Raw genomic sequence first — 24,319 nt, 5'->3', positions numbered from 1 at the left:
AACCCCCTTTTATGACATCAGGAACTCTGCTGAGGGTTTTATATACAATAGCTCTTTCCACACAAACAAAAGCTTTGTACATTAGAAATTATAAACCCTACAAATTTGGAAACTGAAACTTATGAAGGATTCATACACAGCTATTAAGTGGCAGAAGTTCAGACACAAATCCAATTCTGTTTAATTCCAAAGACTGTAGTTTCCACCTGTGATGTTATCTTGTTTGAGAAGAGATGCAAACATTATATATGGAGATTCTATTCTTAGGCCGTGCAACAAACTTCTTTTAGTCTACAATGTAGCAGAAATCATGGTAAACTACATTTAAAATAAAGGATCTGTTTATTGTAGATATTACTATATTCTCCACAGTACTTAGCAAACGTCTTGCACATAGAAGAAACTAAATGTTTTTTATTATTACTAAAAATCAAGCTAACCATATTATCAATAATACTGATTTCATATCTGGGTCCTAGAAGCAGATAACAAGTATGCAATGCAGAAGACAAAAAGGAATCAAATTTCTTTTCTCTGTCTCATTTATTGAGCAAGTCTATATTCGCATACCTTCTACATTATGCCAAACACTAGAGAAGAAATGCAGTGAAGATTTCTGCTACATTATAGACTAAAAGAAATTTGCTGGGTGGCCTACGAATGAAATCTCCAAATATAATCTCATGAATAATACAGTATTTTCAAAAATATATAGTGAAAAACCCATTAAAGGAATTAAACGTCCAATAGAACATATTCATTTAATGTAAAAAGAAAGCAGTAGAGGAGAAATGAGGGACAAAAAAGATATGAGACATAGAAAAACAAGTAAAATGGCAGCTGTAAATTCAACTATATCATAATAACATTAAATGTGACTGGATTAAACAATCTAATCAAACGGCACATACTGTCAAACTGGGTTAAAAAACAAGATCCAACTATATGCTGTCTACAAGAGACACAGATTAAAAAATACCAACAGATTGAGAGTAAAAGCAAGGAAAACAATATATTAATGTAAACAGCAACCATTAGAAAGCTGGAGTGACTGCCCTTATATTGGACAAAAGAGACTTTAAAACAAAAAGCATTATTAGAGATAGAGGGACATTTTATAATGAAAAAAGGAAGATAAGAACAATTATAAACATATAGGCACTAAACATCAGAGCTCCTAACTATATAAAGTAAACACTGATGGAATTAAAGGGAGAAATAGACAGCTCTACAATAATAGCAGGAGACTTCAATACTCCACTTTCAATAACGGATAGAACCACCAGGCAGAAGATCAACAAAAAAACAGAAGACTTGAACAATACCGTGAACCAATTAGACCTGACAGATGACTACAGAATACTCCATCCAGCAACAGCAGAATACACATTTCTCTCAAGTGCACACTGAACATTCTCCAGTATAGACCATATGCTAAACATACAACAATGGCTGTATGGGGCTAGTGGCTACTGTATTCGAAAGCTGCTATACACAGATATTACATGCTCCCAGGTGATATCATCCTACAATGAGCTGGAATCCTTTTCCTCAATGGTTTTGAACCATGCAGGTGAGCACAGAAGCCTCCATCAAAGATATCATTACACCAGCTTGTCCAAAGAGCTGCTCACAGAGCCCATGGGCCATTACTATTCCTAGGTCTCATTACCGCTACACACAAAGAATGGGAGTGGAGAAGGTAAGAGGAGACACATACATTCCCAAAAGATGACTCATGTTAGCCATAAGGTCATTCTTACCAGACAACAAAAGCCTTGTAAATATGAATGTTTTAGTATTTTTTTTAAGAAACACATTTATAATAATAAAACACACTCTTCTAATTTTTCAATATCTCTTTAATCTTCATTTTAAAACAATTATTTGTTTCCAGGTAATTCAGCCTTTAAAAATCCTAATAAATCAATGCTTGAAATAAAAACTTAGGCACCAAAAGTAGTCAACAATTTAGCCACAGATTAAAGAAAGGATTTTTTTTCCCAACTTGCTCTTTGTCAGACTCTGATGAAGAAACATGCAACAAACTAAAATTCCAAATGCAATCCTTCACTTTACAAGGACATTTTTATTCTTCAAGGATTTTAATGAGCTCCATTAATAGTTACATCATTTCAAAATCAGTAAGAATAATTATACCAAATTTGTATACAATGGTAAAACAACAGTATGTAAATAAAGCACAATTTACTTTGACATGAAAAGATATTACTTACTATGCTTTTATCCTTCAGAAGTTTTTCAATTACTTCAATTAACATTTCCTTCTGCTCTGGATCAAGGCTAAAACATAACAAGAAAACTTACACTAAATTTTTTTCCTTTAATTCTAACTTTAGAAGAAGTTAATCATTTCAAGAACATTGAGAAATTTTAAAAGGGGGGAGGGAGAGAATTATATAAAGAATTATATAAAGATAGAAACAAAAAAAAACAAATTTAAAGTAACATTGGATGGTTTTTCTCCCAAATGTATCCTAATCTTTCTTTCTAAAGTTATTCATATTAATTAAACCCAGATACCAATACCATTAAGAAAGTATTTAAAGAACAAGTTCACTTCTAAAAAAAAGTTGGAAAAGCTTTAGAAAGCAATTCCAAGTAGATAAACCACCACCGCTTTTTTTAACTATGGGAAAAAATAACAGGACAGCAATCACTTTTGACTATGGATATATAATTGTCAAAAACAAATACACAGAATTTCCAAATAAAAATTTTATATCATTCTAGTTCCCTGATGGATACACAGGGATGGATACACATTACATAAACCTAAAACCAAGAAATATAAGCAAAGGCTTACATATGTACAGAATTGAGAAACGCATCTTAATAGCAGCTCTAAGCACTGAAATACTGATAACAATATAATTTCTTCCTGGCACAGAATTCAATTGTTGTTCATTTACTGAGAAGCTAAACAACGAGTATACAAAGATAAGACAGAATCTAGTAAAGATGGCCCCAAACATAATCACCCCGCACAACAGAAACATGTATAAGGGATTATGAGCACAACGAGGAAGGGCACCAATGGAGGCAGGAGGGTTGAGGAGGATTTCTTATAGGAAGTGACATCTCAGATGAATTTTAAACAACTTGACTTTAGAGCTGGAGAAAAGAGGAAATTTTCTAGGTAGAGACCAAAGAAGGAACAACATGTGGTAATGAGACAAAAACATTTTACGTAGAGGACTAACAGGCAGGACTGAGCTACTGGACTGTGAGTTCAAGGAAAGGAGAGTGAGAGCTGAGGCTCGCGAGGTAAAACAGAGCCCAGTGGATGGACTTTCAAACTGTCACAGTGGGCTTGGATCTTATTCTGCAAGTTTACAAGAAGAAAAGATAAAGAGTGAGAAGCATGGTGTAACTTTGTCTGACAGTTGACCTAAGAAAACGAGTTATTGTTTACAAACATTATTTAAGTTTATTATTAACCATTATAATTATCTGAACATCCAAACCTTTGAATTCTTTCAAATTCCAGCTCCAGGATCCCTTCTCCGAGCAATCTTTCCTAAGTAATCCCTTTTCATTACATCTTTACATAATGAAACCCTCTATGATAATCTGAGCCCTATCCTACCAAAGGCATTGTTAGCGTGCCTTTGTATACACAGATACATCATATACCAACATCTTATTCAATTATAAATTGCCTTTAATTATGTGGCATACAGTTAATTTTTTTCCTCAAATATATGATAATCCATCTTGTACCATTTTCATACATACATAAAACAACACCAGAAACACAAAATGATCTTAATGAAAGTTTGGGGAGTAGAATAAACAGTAACAGAAAATAATACCAAATTATTACAGATAATAATTCTTTTATTTAGGCAATATGTTTTCCACATAGATCAAGGCATCATATGATATTTTAATAAATATCTTACAAATGTGGTATGGTGCTTTATTTAAAAATCAGTATTTAAAAAATTATTTAATAAAATAGCTCCGCAAAAGAATCAGACAAGGAAGGGAACAGCAGGACCAAAGAAGGAAGATGAGAAAACAAAGTGAGTTAAGAGAATAACCACTTAAGTTTCTATCCTACAATAAACAGAAAAAAAATCTCAATTTTCTAACAATATATGTGTATGTGTACATGAGAGAGAGATTAGATAAATGAGAATTCAAATTCTGATTATCTTTAGGTTATAAAATCTATAAATTATCACAGGTCCTAATAGGCTTACAAGTAAAAACTCTACAACCAAAACAAAATTAAAGATGTCTAAAGAATGTTCCAGGGATTGGGGTGGGGGGGGGGGGGGGGGCCACATTCACTGGGTTTAGTATAAGGACAGACTAATGGTAAGAGCTAACAAAATCAGATTTCACATGCCCTAACATTCCACGTCACATCAGAGCTCTTCGGTGTTACTAACAAGGCACTCACCTGTAGAGTTTCTGTATTGCGTGGGCTGCATTCTTCCTAACGTATGGTGACAGATCAGCAGCAGCTTCCTTAATAGCGAGCATCATAATAGGCACAATAATCGGCACTCTAATACTCGACAGAACTCGCAAAGCACTTGCACGGATTAGTTGATTTGGGTCCTAAAAACAGTGCAAAAATATTCATCAAGATTTCAATTTACAATATTTCAAAGAATTTTTATGATACAGTTAATAGGTGCATATAGGGTGCGATATAACAGTAGCAAACGAAAGCTACTTAATTTAAAACAAACAACCAGTATATGGAAATGGCTAAGGAAAAAGAATTAAATAAACGCTTATTTCTCTGAATAATGTTTTAACAAGAAAAGTAATGGTTATACTTCTAGTTGATCATTTATTACTAAACATGCTGGGGTTTTAGTTTAATAATAATAAAATGCTTCAGGTCATAAATTTCATCTTTACAAAAGTCATGTTCCCTCTTTGCACACTTTCAAAAACTAGTCGGTATAATGATGAGTTTTTTGATGCATGATAATGATTATATTGAACATAAAGGAACATATAGAAACTAATCCATACAGGGCAAGGTCCAATTGGGTACAGAAATTATTTTCTAAGGGTACTGAATAGGCACCATGAGAGGCTTTTTAACTCTTTCAAAACTCTACTGTGTCATGTAGTGGATTATTGCTCCACTTCTTTAAACGAAACACCTTCAACTGTGTAGGGACCTTGCAGCTATTTCCTGCTCACTCTATTACTTACCTTCAGAGCTCGCTGGAAAGTGCTTATGGACAGGAGTGCCAGATCCTGCTGTTCTTCAGCGTATCGGACCAGGTAAACATATACTAATTTCTTGATCTGTTAAAAAAAAAAATCATTTAATCCTAGCCAGAGTGAAAATTAAAAATTCAATGTTTTCTACACCAAAATCCACTCTCAGTTTTCCCAAAGTAAATACCTGAACCTGGTCATAGCTTAGCCTGTAAAATAAAGATAATATATTGTAGGATAATGAAGGGCAACAGAAAAAGCTTGTGAAGTAAGCATTTTAATAATCACTCTGCAATAGCAACATCTTACCAAGATGTCCTTCCTCTCAAAGGGAATAAAAAGTCTCTAAGTGAAACTCATACAAAAATAGTCAAATATTAACTTAATTGCAAAAGTATTTTCAAAATGAAGGATACACATAATAGAAAGAACGTGGGCTGTGTCCTCCAAGTATATGGTGGGGGAGCCCATGTTCCCTCATCTGTCCAGAGGTGCTGGAGCCCCATCTCTGCATCTACGGTAATATTCACGTCCAGTATACAGGACAGGATATTTTCAGCCCAGCAAGAACAATGTGTGACAAAATATCAATTTAACATAATAAAAATTACAAAAGGCTCAAAGTGTATTCTGAAAGCTGTTTTTAAAAGCAATTTAATCACTAAGTTTATAACAAAATTATAAGGAAAAGAAAAATTAAATGAAAATTAGAATTTGAAATTCTAGAATTAGAAATTCATCCACTGTTTCCTTCTGGTACTGCTCATGGCTTGTCTTCCTTCTCAATTACCTTTGGATACCACTGCCTGATTAATTTTACTATATATCAGTGCATACATACCTAAAAGTTTAAGGAATGTTCAAAGAGCAGAAGATATGAGAAGTAGCTGGAACAGATGATGGAAAGGAAAAATAGTGCTAGCAGGCCAGCATGGACTCAATGACAGTGCCACGGCCTCACTGCCTCGCACTCCAATGTCCCTCGACATGGCACAGCTTTGAGTCCTTCACCACCCTGCATGCTCCCTTCTGAACTCACTCCAATTTGTCTATATTTCTCTCAACGTGGCACTCCAAACTACAAATGAAGTCTAAGCAGAATAAACTTAAGACTTTGTTCTAGATGAGGCACTTCCACTGATACAACTAATTCTTACAATTATTGTTATAATTAACAATACAGCTTCCCCAAATGTACTAGTACTGACCAAACCCAGCCATACTTGAGTAATTGCCCCGGTGAAGATTTTTTCTCTTTTAAAAGAAGGGCAAGACCTTACATTTACCTATAGAAATTTTCAACAACTTAAATTCACCCCATCACGGCACCCTCTTAAGATAATCTTAGACCTTAATTTATAATCCAACCTATCTTGCTTTTCTTCACAATTTCACGAACACAAGTAAAAACTTCATAAGCATATCTTGTACATCTTCATCACCATTAATAAAAATACCAAACATACCATTTTAAGTTGATATCAATCCATTCTTCTATACTATATGGATAGCGTTACAGGTGAAAGTAACAAAAAACTGATTTACAATTACTCTTTAGTGTTAAATGGATCCACAAAATCTAAAATCCTTAATTCAGTACTCAATACAGCCCATAATCTGACCCAAACTTCCTTTCTAGTCACATAGGAACAGTCCCCAAATTTCACTTGCATTTTTGGTCTCAATCTCCACTCAGGTTATCGCCCTAATTTGCCCCAAGTTCTACTAATCAAAATCTTCCACAAAAGCAAAAATGAAAGAATAAAATGTCCATAAATACATGAACAGTTAAATAAATTACAGTACATTCATATTACATTATAGTATGCAGTCACTATATAGAATCAAGTAAATCTATAGTTCACATTGAAAATATGTCCTTGTAAAAATTTTAAAGGTGCTAAATAGTATGCATTGTATAATTTCACTTCTGTATTAATAAAAAGCGATACCCACATATTGTATTTTTTCGATCTAAGACCACCATCAAATGTAAGATGTACCATTATTTTATGAAACACATAGAAAGGAACAAAAATCCCTGCCAATTATAAGTCACCACCAATTGTGAGGATAAGTCCCAACTGCAGAAACTTTAAAATAGAAAATAAATGTCTTAGAATGGACATAATATGGTAACAATAGCAGATACTCATATATTGCACTAACTACGTGCCAGGTGCTATTCTGAATGTTTTACTCAGGTTAATTCATTTTATAGTCACGACTCAACGAACAGGTATTATTATTCCTATTGTACAGGTGACGAAACTGAAGCACAGAGAGGTTAAGTAACTCGATCAAGACAGCACATCTATTAAATGAGGAACCAGGGTTCAAACCAGGTAAGCACAAAAGCTGAGAAACCTACATATGAAAATGTTAACAGTGACTATCTGTGGGTGTTGGTTTTAACCAGTAACCTTCACTTTCTCATCTCATCTTTCCAGATGTCCTCTAACACAAAATAATAGTGCTTTCTCTGATTATAAAAGTACTTTAAACTTCTTCATTATAAAAAAAATCTCCAACTGAAAAGATTTTTAAGTTCCCACATTCCAAGGAAGACAGCTTTTTCTGTGGCACTTGCCACATACAGGCACCAGACTACTTTACACCTGTTCAACAGATCAACAAAAACTCAGCTAAACTAAATGAACAAGCTTTTGCAATTCAACCAATCTGCGACAGCCCCTTGCTTCTAAATGTTAGCCAATCAAGAACAAACTCTCTCCAAAAAACACACCTCTGAGCACCCATCAATCTACAGCAGTCTCACCCAGTAGCCAGCACCTGCAGATCAGGTCAACCACTTAGGCCCCTGAAAGTCCACGGACTCTTTAAACCATCTCTTAGAACCAAGCGATCTTACACAGAACACAAATGAGTTCCAAAATTATGTGATACTAGTATATTAAGATGACAACCAAATGATCCAAAACATACCCAATGTTTTAGATTATATTTAAATGGAAATACAAATTTTTAAAATTCTTAAATTACAGTTTAAGAAGCACTTATCTAATTGTTTGAGATATAAATGAGTTTCTCCCCAACCAGACTTTAAAGTTCCTAAGCTTACAACAGTGCCAAAAAGCAATTAACACTTGTTAGTGAACTGATTTATGGCAATTTCAATATATCAAATCAACACACAAGATGTATTTAAGTAAGATATTTCTCAAATCCTTGGGCTAAATATGAGGTCATTCAGTACAAGAAACATTCCTTATTCATCTGTATATTCCCAGGACCTATCATATTGCCTGGCATACAGTAAGAGCTCAATAACTATCAGCTGAATGAAACATCACAGCCCAACGGTAGAGGGAGAAAAATTAAGACATTTCCCATTAGATTGCTATATTTAGGATCTAACTTACCACCAATGCTTATAATTCATCAAACAGACATCTAGAAGGATACCAATATACTATGAGGAAATGATAGATATTAAGAAGATTGCCTGCAAAGTCTTTACCTTGTGAGGATTTTTTTTTTAATTACTCATTTAAAATATTCTTTCTCCCTATTAATTATATTCAGGTCTCAGTCTACAGTTCTCTGGAAAGTTTGGAAAGAAGAATGGCCTAGAGGACACCCATCCCCTCATCTTCTTGTGATTTATTTCTCAGCAACATCTTTATTTAACAAGTAACTGTACAGCCAACTTTTCAAGCTGAATAATGAACTCCAGAATATATCCAGGGGTTTATACTGTTGACACTGAAACATTCTGAACCACAGCTGCGCTAGCAGGCATTGCTGTAATTACTCACTATTGGAGAAGGATTTTTGTGACTGTTATAGCAAAAAGTATAACAATATTAAATCACAGAAGGTTGCAAAACACTAAATTTGTTCTAGTTCTGTTATAAGAATCAATCAATATTGACCACAAGAGGCCTATGCACTGACTGGCTGCAGGTGTGCAGAGAAAGCCTACTTTCCCTGAAACCATTCTGTGACTAGAAATGGGAGTACTTAAAGCTCCGTGACTACACCATCCTCCGATCAGTTACTTTCATTCAATGTTACAACACTCCTCGCTGTAAAGCTAATCAGAGCAGAGCCCCAGTAGGTTGGGAGAACACAGGCAGATCTGTTTAATTAGTTTATCAATACTAGTACATCAAACTTCATGAGTTATTGACTAAACCTTTGATTATTTTTGTACTATAACCACTGATTGCTTACTAGGTACTTTTGGTATTATGTGACATCGAATGGCAGATGACATACAGCTCAACTGTGTCTAAGGCAGCATGTACTGGTAAAAACGAAATTTTGCACTTCATAACAACGAAACATCAATCAATTCTCTGAACATAAATTTTAAGAAGCTTATTTCAGTCTTCCCACAATATTAGAAGATAAAGCATGTTTCAAGAAACTAACAAGGTATTTCAAGAAGAAACCCAAACAAACAGACCAATAATTATGTTTATAGTGACATTTTTGTTGCAGAACATTAGGGAGCATACCAGAATCTGAGTGTAAAGGAAAAAGATGAACAAATAGAAAGTTCTACTATTGTAACAATCGGAACAACACAAACAGCTTTGAATGAAAAAAACAGTACAGAATTGTCTGTTTACAACAACAAGACTACTTAGAACTCTAAAGGGAACTAGTTAATTTACTACCAGTTTCTAAGGACTTGGTCCTTTCTACCCACATCTAACAATGTCAGATACTTCCCCAAGAGGAGTTAATTCCAGATGTTGATGATAAGGGTCAAAGATACTAAGGTGGAAAGAGGAAGAAGGAATCATCAGACAGGAAGGATGGCTCTAAAAGGGGAAGGGTGTAAGATGGGTTCTGAGACCAACCTACCTGGCTTTGGATTCTGACTCTGCTATATACTACCTGTGTGACCTTAGTCAGATAATTTAACCTTTCTGCTACCCTGTCCTCATATATAAAAAAGGGAACAGAACCAACCTCAGAGGTATTTGAGGATGAAATGAGCTGATATATCTAAGGCACTAACAACCTAGCACAGATGGCTTTTTCTTTTTAAGATTTTATTTTTCCTTTTTCTCCCCAAAACCCCCTGGTACATAGTTGTATATTTTAGTTGTGGGTCCTTCCAGTTGTGGCATGTGGGATGCTGCCTCAACGTGGCCTGATGAGCGGTGCCATGTCCCCGCCCAGGACCCAAACCAGTGAAACCCTGGGCCGCCACAGTGGAGCACGGGAACTTAACCACCCGGCCACGGGGCCGGCCCCTAGATGGCATTTTTTTATTGTTAGCAATTATTGTTGCTGCTGAGAGACTCTACTCCTGATAACACTAAGACAAATTCTACCCACATCTCACAATTTCTCTAAGTCAAATCTTGATTTTTTTTCAGATATTTGGACCTTCTTATATCAAAGGCCATAAAACTAAGGTACACATCAGATTAGACGCTCAGATAGCATGGCCATAACACATCAAAGGGAATCTGTTTAACTCCTGAAATTATCAATTCAGAATTAGACATGGTAACAAGCACATCAACAGTGCTTAACAAGCATCTACTAACTTAATCATGAGTAAAATTTCCAAATACTATCAGTTTATGTGTTCAGTCTAGATTTCTCCCATTAATTGGAATCTTGGAAAGAAAGAATGGTTTATCAAGCTATTTAAGTCTAGAGTTAATTTAACAGTTAATTCTAGAGCCATTTAAGTCTGGTCTAATATTATCAAGTCTAATATTAAATAAATTCAATCTAGTTCTTAAATTGGCAGCAAGTATACATGAGTTTTGATTTTAACTTACCCAAATTAGTGAAACTGACTTTACGATGGCTATTCACTTTGGCAGCAAAATTCACCTATCTGAAATATTTAACGTACTTACTAATAGAAAAAATGAAACATACTCAACAACGTATCTAAAAAGTGGTTTAAAGTACATATCTTTAAAATCCTATAACATCAATTATTCTAATGATGGGAAAATAATAGGAACTGGAAGATAATTCTTTTTATATATGGAAATGTGTACTCTAGAAATTGTATAATATATACTTCACCTTTGCTTTTCTAGATTTTTATTTAAACTACTAATTTAACTTACATGAAGTAAGATAAATTGCTAAGTTGCTTTCTATTAGAGACATAATAGCAACCATCCACTGCCACAGTGTTAAAATAACAGCTAAGCGTCTACTTCACTTCAACTTTGTGTCTGTAGTACACAACTGAAGTGCGACCTGGCTGATCTTATCACCCTACTTAAACAAAAAATTCTACTGCCATTCTCAGGACATGGCTATTTTATTCACTCTATTTTTTCCTGTATCTATGCAATCTTTTTATTCGAAAGTGCCTTGTTTTTAAAACTAAAAACACTTCAGCACTGACTGTAAAACCGCCAACGCTCTGTGGCTCCCTCAGTATACCTGGCTGTAACGCACTGTGAGGCACCGCTGCGGGACTCTGAGGTGGAGGCTGGAGAAGCAGCAGGGAATTTTTAAGTACCTCAGCAGTTCCAAAGTGAAAATTCTTCATGGAAAGTAGGGAAAATTGGGACCAATGTTTTTATTTGATCAATAACATTCCACATCCTTTAAAGCTTTAAAAACAGTTACAGATTTTGATATACAGCTATAATTTAAAAATAATAGTAACTGAGAGATCTGATTTACCCTCCTACCTTAACCAAACAGAAAACTAGGGGAAAAAAATGCAACAATAGTTGTCATATGTTGGAAAACAGGCAGCACAGTGCTGTGAATCCCAAGAGAGGAACAAAAATCAAGGTGAGCCCTACAATTGAGGGTGAAGCTACCAGGGCAAGGGAGGCAACTCAAACAGAATCCAGAAGACTCACTATGCCAAGGAGACAGAGGTCAAAGTTCACAGAGGCCAAGGTCGCTACAATTCGCAGAGCAGAGTAACAGGGAAGAGGGAACTTCACAGAGATAGAGAAGGAGAGAGAGCACGCACCCTGGAGAGGGGGCCAGCAAGTCTCAGGCTAAGCACTGACATGCACATGAGCAAGATGAAACTACCTAAGGCGAGATACAAATAAACTCGAGAAAGGTAGGCAGAGCAGATCTCAAAGATCACAAAAAGCTGGGAAGAGTTCAAGTTCCCACCAGTCTGAGAAAATATCTCATAAATATATGTGGATCATGGAGTAGAATCCTACAAAGGGCGTCACCTTAGGAGTGGGATTAAATTAATATAAACTAAAAATGTCTCTATATCCCCACAACAAAGCTTAAAAGCTGCTTTGAAAGACTCAAATGATTCCATATAACTTAAAGAAACCCAATTCAATTTAAAAATACAACATGGGGCTGGCCTCATGGCATAATGGTTAAGTTTGCATGCTCCACTTGAGCAGCCCTGGGGTTCACAGGTTCAGACCCCAAGAGTGGACCCACACACCACTCATCAAGGCATGGTGGCATCCCACATATAAAACAGAGGAAGACTGGCACAGATGTTAGCTCAGGGGCAATCTGCTCCAACAAAAAGAGGAAGACTGGCAATGGATGTTAGGTCAGGGTCAATCTTCCTCACCAAAAAAATAAGAATACAACAAAGTCCAGCAACCAACAACATAAATTTCACAATGTTCAATAGCCAATCAAAATTTGCTAGGGATATAAAAAAAGTCAGGAAAATATGACTCATAACCATGAGAAAAATCAATCTATAGAAAACACTCAAAATGACAGAAATGATGGAACTAGTGGAAGGACAGGAAAACTATTATAAATATGCTCCTCAAGTGCAGGAAGGTAGACAAAAATATGACTTTGTTGAGGAGAGAACTGGAAGATATAAAAAGGACCTAATGAAACATCTAGAGATGAAAAATATAATAGCAGATAAGAAAAATACACTGGAAGGGATTAACAACAGTTAGACACTATAAAAGAAAAGATCAGTTAACTTGAGTATATAGCAGTAGAAACTATCAAAATAAAGCTCAGAGAGAAAAGACTGGGAGAAAAGTGACCACAGCATCAGTGACTTGTAGAACAGTATCAATTAATCTACTGCATGTGTACTAGAACTGTCAGAAGGGGAGAGGAGGGAGAAAATACATTTTTTAAAAAGTAATAGGTAAAATTTTTCTGAATTTTAAGAAAACCATAAACCCACAAATGTAAGAAGCTCAACAAACCCCAAGCAGAATAAATAGGAAGAAAAATACGTCAAGGCATATCACAACAAAATTTAAAACCAGTGCTAAGGAGAAAATCTTAAAACCAACCAGAGGAAATAAAGACACATTACACACAGAGAAACAGGATAAGAATGACAGAAGACCTGTCATAAGAAACCATGCAGGCCAAAAAGCAAGAAAACATTTTTTAAACACTGAATGGAAAAGACTGTAAACTTAGAACTGTAAATGTTACCAGGCAAACATGTTTTCAAACTGTAGGCAAAATAAACACTTTTTAAAACAAAAGTTGAGAGAATTCATTACCACTAAAATAAGAAATGTTAAAGAAAGTCCTCTAATCATAAGGAAAATGATACCAAATTTGAAATTTGCACTTACACAAAGGAATCAAGAAGGCCAGAAATAGTAAACATGAGAGAACATATAAAAGATTTTAGTTGGAGCAGCTCATTTTTAAATCTCTTTAATACATGAGTGGACTTCTGGTAATTTTGGAATAAAATCCTACCAGAAAACTAAAAACCCTGGAGATATTACAAAAAGCCCTGAAGGCCCTGGTGATGAGACAGCAGCAGACAGAACGGTTAGGAGTATACACCCAAAGATGGTAAGAAAGTGCACTGTGTAAAGCAAGTTCGCACTTCCATGGCTTTCTGCTGAGACTAAGTGAATGCTGGATGAAGTGCAAGGGAAGGCACTGATGGACAAACCAGTCTCTCTGGCCGAAGGAACCAAAAAACTGAGCCCAGGACAACCACAGCCACTGAAGAAAGTAGGAGAACCCCAGAAGGGAGAGAGCTGGAGACGGGCTTCTCAAGTATCTCAACCCCCTTTCTGACTCCTGAACCACACAAGTGTAGAACAGACTTCAGGTAGCGCAGCAAAAGAGAAAAACTATGAAAGCAGACTGAAGCTGCTGCCTAAGAAACAGAATCTGCAATTTAACCCAGTCAAGATGACTGCCTTCAAAACACCACCTGTGGAGTAAAAATAAAAGAATACAGAATCTCCAAGATTTAACAGAATGTCAAAATACAACTCCAAATTATCCAAATATGAAAAACTAAGAAAAGAGAACACATACACACAGAAAAGAAAATCGACTGAACCCAAGCCTGAGATAAACAAGGTGGTAGAACTAGCAGACAAGGATTTCAGAGCTGATATTACACTTCTTCTTAATTAAGTAAAAGAAAACATGCTCTCAATTAATAAAGAATATAGGAAATGTCACCAAAGAAACAGGATAAAAAAGAAACAAACTGAAATTCTAAAATGAAAAAATACAATTCTAAAATAAAACAGTCACTGAGTGTACTTAACAATCAAATGGAAACGATGGAAGAATGAGTAGGTGAAGTTGAAAATTGATGAATAAAAATTACTGAATGTGAGGAATACAAAAAAGACATAAAAAGACAAAAAAGGCTTCATACACTGTTAGATAATATCAAACAACACAACATATGGAATTTCAATACCAGAAAGAGAAGAGAATGGAGCAAAAAATTATCTGAAGAAATAATGGCCAAAAATTCCCTAATTTTGATCAAAGACAAAAATTCACGGAAGATGCTCAACGAACCCCAAGCCAAATGAACACAAAGCTCAAACCAAGACAAGTGAACGTAAAAGATAAAGAGTAAAATATGAATGTATCAAGAGAAAAATGATAAATTACATAAGGGGTACTGATCCAATTCACAGGGACACAACACAGGAAATTATGGAGGGTGCAAGAGACTTTAAAGCATTAAAGACAAAAACTAGTAACACGGAATTCCATGAGCAATGAAACAATCCTTCAGGAATGCAGGTAAAACGGAAGCACTTTCAGACAAACAACAGTCAGGAAACCCAGCCGCAGCACACCTGCACTGCAGAAAAGCCAACGCAGGGTGCGAAGGCAGGAGGACATCGCACCGACAGGAGCCTGCGTCCTCAGGCTACAGAGAGAAGCCTGGAAACAGGAAACATCTGAATAAATAAAAACACTGTTTTCTCTGACTTTCTTCATAAATCACAAATATTTAAAAAGCAAAAATTACATTGTCTTACGATGTTTTTAATCTGACATATAATCACTAAAACATAAAAGACAGGAGCAATATGAATGTACGTAGTTGCAAGATTTCTATACTTTATGTGAAGAGGTGCAATATTAAATATAACTGTACTGTAAAAAGTTTAGAATGTATACAGCCAACACTTAAAAAAAATGCAAAAGAGAAGACAAAAATTACCAATACCAGGAATAAGAGGAAACATCACAGCAGAAGCTACAGACAGCAAAAGGATACTGAGAGGATATTGACAACTTTATGCCAATAAACTCACAACCTAGATGAAATGGATAAATTTCCTGAATAAAAAATTACCAAAATAGATCCAAGAAGAAATAGAAAATCTAAAAAGCCCTGTGCTAGGGGTCCACCAAGACCATCTTCATACTTGATGACTGGCTAGAAAGACTCACATCACTAAATAGCAGGGAAACGCAACTACAGGCACAATGAAATACCACTTCACACCCACCAAAATGGCTAAAGCTAAAAAGTCTAATGAGATCAGGTGTTGGAAGGGGTGCAAACCAGCTGGCTCTCCCATACGTTGCTGGTGGGAATACAAATGCTACAGCTGCTCTGAAAAACTATACACCATTATTTTCTAAAAGTTAAACATATACTTCCCCAGACAATGCAACGAATTTATTCCTAAACATTTACCCTCCAAAAAATAAAATATCTGCCCACACATAGCATTTTATTCAATCCAAGTGTATTTCAACTGGCAAATTAAAAAATTGTAGGGGCCAGCCCAGTGGTGTAGTGGTTAAGTTAACGCACTCTGCTTTGGAGGCCTGGGATTTGCAGGTTTGGATCCCGGGTGCAGACCTACATGCTGCTCATCAACCCATGCTGTGGCAGCATCCCACATATAAAATGGAGGAAGACTGGCACAAATGTTAGCTCAGCAACAATCTTGCTCATGTAAAAAGAGGAAGACTGGCAACAGATGTTAGCTCAGGGCCAATCTTCCTCACACACACACAAAAAGTTGTGAAATATCCAAATTATAGCAAAAAAAGGAACAAAATGTGAATACACAAAACAGCATAGATGAATCTCAATTTCCTAAGTAAAAGAAGCCAAACACAAGAGATTCCATACTGAATAACTCAATTTATAAGAAATTCTAGAAATGACAAAAGTACAGTGACACAAAGCAGATGAATAGTTGCACGGAGACATCATACACAAAAATTAACTCAAAATGAATCATGATCCTATACACAAAAGTTAAAACTATAAGACTTAGGAAAAACCCAATAAATCCTCATGACCTTGGACTAAGCATCAGTTTCCTAGATATGACATCAAAAGCATAAGGAAACAAAGAAAAAAATAGATAAACTGGAATTTGTCAAAATTAAAAACATGTGCTTCAAAGGAAACTATCCAGAAAATGAAGATAACCCACAGGACGGCAGAAAATATGTGCAAATCACACATCAGATAAACAAGTGTTCAGGATACATAAAGAATTCTCACAAATCAACAATAAAAAAACAAACAACCCAATTACAAAATGGGAACAGGATCTGAATAGACTTTTTTCCCCAAGAAGATGCAGAACTGGCCAATAGATGCTCAACAATTTTTTATTAGGGAAACATAAAGCAAAATTTCAAAAGTGGTAATGAGATGCCACTTCACACCCTTGAGGATGGCTATAATCTAAAAGACAGACAACAATTTTTTTTAATAAAGGAAAAGAGCAAACGTTGGTGAGAATGTGGAGGAAGTAGAACTTGCATTCACTGCTGATGGAATTGTAAAATGGTCCAGCTGCTAGGGAAAACAGTTTGACAGTTCCTCAAAGTTAAACAGAGTTACCACATGACCCAGCAATATCACTCCAAGGTACATACTCAAGAGAAATCAACACATGTGTCCACACAAAAACCTGTATGAAATGTTTACAGCAGTATTATTCACAAAAGCCAAAAGGTGGGAAAAACTCAAAAGTCCATCAACTGATGAAGGATTAAACAAAATGCAATATATCCAGACAATGGAATATTACTCAGCAATGAAGAGGAATGAAGTACTGATACACGCTACAACATGAATGAACCTGAAAACATTATGCTAAGTGAAGGAAGCCAGACACAAGCCACATATTCTATGACTACTTACATGAAATGCCCAGAATAGGCAAATCCATAGAGACAGAGTGTAGACGAGCAGTTGCAGAGGACGGGGGGAACGGGGAGTGACCGCTAATGAACGTAGGTTTTCTTTTTCAGGTGATGAAAATGTGGAATTAGATGGTGGTGATGGTTGTACAATTCTGTGAACATGCTACAAATCACTGAACTGCACACTTTAAAAGTGAGAGGTTTATGGCATGTTAATTACATTTCCATAATCTTTTAAAAAGATGAATACTCTTTAAAGCAAAAATTATAACCATATATTTAGGGTGTTTTAGCACATTTAGAAGTAAAATGCCTGATAACATGGGAAAAGATGGGAGGGGGCAAATGGAAATTTACTGTCGTAAGGTTTTCAAAGCATATGTGAAGTGGTATGATGTTATTTGAAAGTAGAAAAGGCACCTACCAAATCAAAAAACAAAACAAAGAGATAAAGCTTTAAGAATAATACTAACAATACTTGATTATAAATAAAAAAACTTTCCCATATGCTTAATTTCTACCCCTTACACTCCATTTTCCTCTACCTAAAACATCTACCCAGATGTCACCAGGTCCTTGAAAATATTCTTCAGTGGTGACTGCTCTTTCTCCCAGACTTCCCAGAAGAGAGCCAGGCCTCCTCCTTGAGGCTCAGCTGCCAGCAATGGCGAACAGGAAGCGTGCGTGCTGGCGTTCTCACTCTCCTGCAGATATCACTACTTCCTACTGAGCCAACACATCTCCTCAGAACCCTCTGAACGTATCCTCAGCAACCGCTACCCAACATCAGCTAAAGCTGAGACTCAGGAGAGAGGTGGCTAGTTGATCCCTTTCATTACTACCTTCTGTTCTTTCGAAATACAAGCCACTTGCTCACATCAATCTCTCGACCCCTTCATCGAACTCTTCATCCTACTCACCTTACTCAGTGGTTCCTATACTGGCTCATATTTGTCTTTTGCATTCTGTCAGAAGTCATTAGTCCATGTGACCCAGCACTACCAACACTGGTCTCAAATTTCCTTGAAGTCCTGTTTCAAACTCCATATACAGGCCTGTACAGGGAGCAGTAATTGAAGGCTCCCGCTACATTCTGCCTTCTGCTCACCTCCTGAAGTACTGAGGCAGAATAAACCAGAGCAGTGATGCTCCAGAAAGAGCACTAGATTTGGAGTCATAATACTTGAGTCCAAGCCCTGTTCTGACACTGTGGGAACTTAGGTCTGTTTCACTAGAGATATGCTATCTCAAAATTAAGAGCCTAGAGCAGAATTTCAAGTCAAGTGGCCTCTAGAGATACTCAAAACAAGTTACCATCATTCACCCAGGCGAATTACTCTCAATTTTACTTGTCACATTATCCACCAAAAGTCCAAAGCTAGGATTATATCCACTATTTATTCTATTTTACCTATTTAAGATTATGGACATTCTAATTGTAATAAAAATCTAGTGATTCTTAAATATCTTATGTTGCATTTCAAAGTAACTGAAAAGTTTATGATTCTTGTGCAACAAAAGGAATCATGAAAATTAGGAATCAAAACAGTACCTCAATATTTTTACTGGCCACATTCTTCACAACAGCAGGAAACAATTCAGACGCATTCTTCCCTTTTGCAATCATCTGAAGAACAAAAGTGGAATATTAGGGCTGAAACTTTTTCTAATTAGTCATTTGAAAATAAAACACAAATTCCACATCACTAAATATTTAGAAGATTAAATCAGCAATAAGCTCTGGGACGAACAAGCTGAACTCTTTTTGACTCATTTATCCCAACTATCTACAGCAAAGAACAAACAACTCCTGTGTATCAACATAAATACACAAATACACAGACATATTAAGGAAGAAATATAAATTAATTTAAGACATATAATAAAATATTTACACCAGTTTTCTCTGGCTAATGGGGCTGTAAATACTTTTACATGTCTGCACTGTTCTTTACCTTCCACGTCCTTACATTAAAGGTATACCGCATTTGGAGCCAGGGTGGGGAACAAATGTTACTCTAAATGAATTCTTTCTCCCTTGGCTTTCTTCTCATGGATTCCCCCACATCTCGGACCACGACTTTTCAAAGTCCCCTTCACCAAAGCCTCTTCCTCTGCCCATGAAAGTTCTCTGCAACCCATCTCTTCAGGCTACACCATTCTACAGTCTCTGCAACTCCTAAGATTTCATGCACCCGCGTGACGTCACTCTCACCTCTGTGGGGATCAATTCCCCAAACTCTAGCCCTAACTCCGAGATCCAGTTCCACCTCTCTAACTGGACATCATCAGATGTCTCTCTCATCCCAAACTTACTATGTCTAAAACCAAACTCACTTTTCACAATGAAATGGCATTCATGCTAGAATTTCCTATTTCCACTAATTCTCCCAGATACCAGAAACAATAGAATTATCTTGTCCCTTCTCACACCTACACCAGGTCCTGCTGTGATTTCTTAGTACCCTCAGGTTAATCGCTTCTCACTGCTACTCTCCTAGCACAGGTCAGGATCACCTCACAAAGGACTTCCCAACAGTCCCGTCTGCTCCTATCCATAACGGACATCACTGAGCTTACCATGCTTAAAACCCTACTTTGCATGTCAGCCCCACTCAAAGATTTCTAAAGCCTCTGACTTCCTCAGAGTCCAAACTATTTCACTTAATATTCAAATGCTCTCACAATTTGCACTACATCTCTTTTAAGTTCATCAACCATTATTGTTCTATATCAATGCTATTATCAAAGATCAGATACTCACTACCCGAACATTCTCTGACTCCTCTATGCCTGTGCTCACATCATGCCCCCAACCCAATTCTTTTTACTTTTCTAAGTTCTACCACTCCATCTAGAGTGCCATCACATTCTAATCATTCTCCCTTGCTATAGGTGTCTCCTAATACTCTGCCCACTATGGTCTCCAATCCTCATTTCCTCCAGAATGTTTTCATTTACACTTTTCATTTGGAATTTCCTATGTGCTATCTTTTATTTCTATTTATTTCAGCTTTATGTCTACCTGTATTCCCATTTGCTTCACTCCCATGCCCAGAATATATCTTTATGTCTTTTAATAGTCCAGACTTCGATAACACAAAATAAAGTTTAACTATAGGATAATTTTTTGGAAAGGGATTTTTTTATGAATTACCCACCATATCTAAGAAATTTCCTAAAATAAAAGAGGGTATTAGTGTTATGAATTTATGACAAATGTTTTATAAATATTACGTGATATTATAAGCATTATAATCCCAGTTAGCAATTTCTCAGAAGACCTTCCTACATGACAGCTTTAAAATACTCTGATACAAGATAGTCTTTTCATATTCTATTTCTTTCCTTGTGATATTATTTGATTTGAGTATTTTGTGAAACCTGCTAAGTACCACAGAAGGTTCACAAAATCCTGTGGCTAAAACATCTTTATATGACTTTTACAACTCTTTCAACTTCCTCATCTGTCAAATAAAGAAAGACGGATTAGCTGTTCTCTAGGGCCCCTTCCTTCAGTTATTCACAAGTACCTGAAATCAGAGATCCTGTCCTATTATGTCCTATTCCAAGGCTTCCCCAGCTTCGTTCTACAGAATGCTATTCAAAGAGACATTACACACGAGGGAGGAAAAAATCCTACAGTCAAACGCATTCAACAAATACTGCTGTGAGGACACTACATGCCAGGGCCTATTCTGGGCCTTGGGGATACAGCCATGACTAACAGGAAGTCCTCGCCCATTGGACCTTCTAACGGGGGCGAGGGACAATAAACAAATACAATATGTGAGGTGGTAAAAGACAGTACTACGGAGAAAAACAAAGGATTCTAAGAGAAGTGGGAAGTGCTAGGGTGGGAGCGGGAGTCGCTCTTTCATGTTTCAGTCAGTGTTTGCATGGTATATATTTTTCCATCCTTACATTTTTACTCTATTTATGTCTTTACATTAAAAGTGGATTTTTCCTAGAGAACACATAGTTGCATCCTGATACTGTCATCCAATCTGACAATCTCTTTTAGCAGGTGACTTCTTACGTTTAATAAAATTACTGATGTGGTAAGATTCAGGTCTACCGTTTTATTACATGTTTTCTGTTTATTCCCTGTGTTTCCTGCTCTGCCCGCAGCTATCCCCATTATTTGGGAATTTTTTAGTATTCAGTACTTTAATTTTTTTTTTTTTTAAAGATTTTATTTTTTCCTTTTTCTCCCCAAAGCCCCCCGGTACATAGTTGTGTATTCTTCGTTGTGGGTTCCTCTAGTTGTGGCATGTGGGACACTGCCTCAGCGTGGTCTGACGAGCAGTGCCATGTCCGCGCCCAGGATTCGAACCGACGAAACACTGGGCCGCCTGCAGCGGAGCGCGCGAACGTAACCACTCGGCCACGGGGCCAGCCCCTAGTACTTTAATTTTTTTTATTTCTTTTTCCTCTTTCTCCCCAAAGTCCCCCGATACATAGTTGTATATTCTTAGTTGTGGGTCCTTCTAGTTGTGGCATGTGGGATGCCACCTCAGCGTGCCCAAGATTCCAACCGATGACACACTGGGCCACCGCAGCTGAGCGCGCGAACTTAACCACTCTGCCATGGGGCCGGCCCCAGTGCTTTAATTTTTATATTGACTTTTTGGCTATATCTTTTTGTATGACTTTTAGTGGTTCTTCCTCTAGGGATTATAAGATAGATAGATCAATCGAGATTTATCAAACCTTTCACAGTCTGCTTAGAGCTAATCTTGCACCAGGCCAAATAAAGTGTAGAAACCTTACAACCATATAGGCCCTTTGAGTCCCTCCCTCCCTGTTAGCCTTTATGTTACAGCTCTCATTTCCATTACATTTACATCCTTGAAAATCTCTTGGACAGTGGGATAACATAAGAGGAATAAAATTAGACTTTTATGTTTACCAGATATTTACCATTTTGACTGGTCTTACTCAAAATCCATCTGATATCATTTCCCTTTAGCCTGAAGAACTTTCATTGGCATTTCATTAAAACAGATCAGCTAAAAATACCCAGATTCTCTTCACCTGAGAATGTCTTTATTTCATCTTCATTCTTGAAGGGTATTTCCATTGGATATAGAATTCTGTGTTAACAGTTACTTTCTTTTAGTACTTGAAAGATGGTCCACTTTAAAGACGGTCTTCTGGCTGCCATGGTTTCTGATGGGAAATATGGAGTTATTCAAATCACTGTTCCTTTGTATGTTATGTATCATTTTTTCCCCAGGTACTTTCAAGATGTTTTTCTTTATTTTTGGATTTCCACAGTTTAATTGCTGTATGTTAAGGCATAGTTTTCTTTGAGTTTATCCTGACTGGGGTTCACTGAGCTTCTTTCATCTACAAATTTATGTCATTCATCAATTTGGGACGTTTTCAGCCAATATTTATTCAAATATTTTTTCTCCCTCAATCTCTTTCTCTTCTTCTGAACACATTTGTTAGATCTTCTCATATCATCCAATAAGAACCTGAGGCTGTACTTCTTAATCTCTATTCTGCAAAGTGACTAATTTCTAACGATCTGTCTTCAACGTCTGGCTCTTCTGTTATATCCATTCTGCTATTGAGTCAGTCCAGGCTATTTTTTTATTTCAGATATGATAGTATATACATGACAGAATTTTCAAAAAATTTCTATATGATGTGGTTCACTGGAGATATTTCGGAAAACAACCATCTACTCATTAGTTACCACGGGGAATGAGTGGATATAGGATACCCCGTTCCCTAGCGTAACTTACCATTTAATCATAAATGGCCCTAATATTACCTACTACCAAAGTATAAGACAAGAGAGGTGTCTGTTCAAAACCCAGCACTGGGATCGTGACGGGAATTACACTGACTATGTAGACCACTTTGGGAAGATGGGTATCGTAACAATATCAAGTCTTCCAATCCATGAACACAAGATGTCTTTCCACTGACTTGTGTCTTTAATTATTTTCAGCAACGTTTTGCAGTTTTCAAGGTCAAAGTGTTTTGCCTCCCTGGTTAAGTTTATTCCTAGGCATTTTATTCCTTTTGATGTAGTTGTAAATGGGATTGTTTTCTTAATTTCCTTTTTGGATTGTTCAGTAAGTGTACAGACACAACTAATTTTTGTATTTTGATTTTGTATACTGCAACTTAGCTAAATTCATTCATTAGTTCTAAAAGTTTTTTTGTGGAATCTTGAGGGTTTTCTAAATATAAAATCACGTTGACTGTGAACAAAGATAATTTTACTTCTTCCTTTCCAATTTGGATGCCTTTTATTTCTCTTCCTTGCCTAAATGCTCTGGCTAAAACTTCCAATATTTTGTTGAATAGAAGTGGCAAAAGCAGACATCCTGGTCTTGTTCCTGAGTGTAGAGGAAAAGATTTCAGTCTTTCACCACTGAGTATGATGTTAGCTGTGGGTTTTTCATATATGGCCTTTAACATACTGAGGTAGTTTCCTCTTAGTCCTAGTTTGTTGAATTTTCTCTCATGAAAGAATATTGAACTTTGTCAAAAGCTTTTTCTGTATAAATTGAGACAATAATGTGGTTTTCTTCCTCCTTCATTCTGTTAATATGGTGTATTACAATAATTGAGCTTTATGTTGTTCATGTTCTTTTTTAAATATTGAAGAATAATCTAGATCCAAAAACTCTTGTTAATCTTTTAAATTTAGGAAGAAAAAGAGGAGAAATTGTGCTTAATTTCTTTTTCTTTTTTTCTGCTGAGGAGGATTCGCCCTGAGATAACATCTGCTGCCAATCTT

At 36.3% G+C, this 24,319-nt stretch overlaps 1 protein-coding gene across 5 annotated transcripts in view; it reads right to left on the bottom strand.

Annotated features, from left to right (window-relative positions):
• AP3B1 (adaptor related protein complex 3 subunit beta 1) overlaps nucleotides 1–24,319 on the bottom strand; it is a 227,628-nt gene that overhangs the window by 164,843 nt on the left and 38,466 nt on the right. For all 5 annotated transcript variants that reach the window (XM_046666494.1, XM_046666495.1, XM_046666496.1 and 2 more), the window contains exons 3-6: nucleotides 19,109–19,183; nucleotides 5,206–5,301; nucleotides 4,433–4,593; nucleotides 2,238–2,304 (exon numbers count right to left, since the gene is read on the bottom strand). In XM_046666494.1, coding sequence (XP_046522450.1) covers nucleotides 2,238–2,304; nucleotides 4,433–4,593; nucleotides 5,206–5,301; nucleotides 19,109–19,183 — 399 coding nt within the window. The remainder of the gene's footprint in view (nucleotides 1–2,237; nucleotides 2,305–4,432; nucleotides 4,594–5,205; nucleotides 5,302–19,108; nucleotides 19,184–24,319) is intronic.

The sequence above is a fragment of the Equus quagga genome, chromosome 7, assembly GCF_021613505.1.
Source record: "Equus quagga isolate Etosha38 chromosome 7, UCLA_HA_Equagga_1.0, whole genome shotgun sequence".
Taxonomy (NCBI): domain Eukaryota; kingdom Metazoa; phylum Chordata; class Mammalia; order Perissodactyla; family Equidae; genus Equus; species Equus quagga.
Note: the sequence above shows the minus strand (reverse complement) of the source record. Positions and strands in the feature narration are given on the sequence as shown.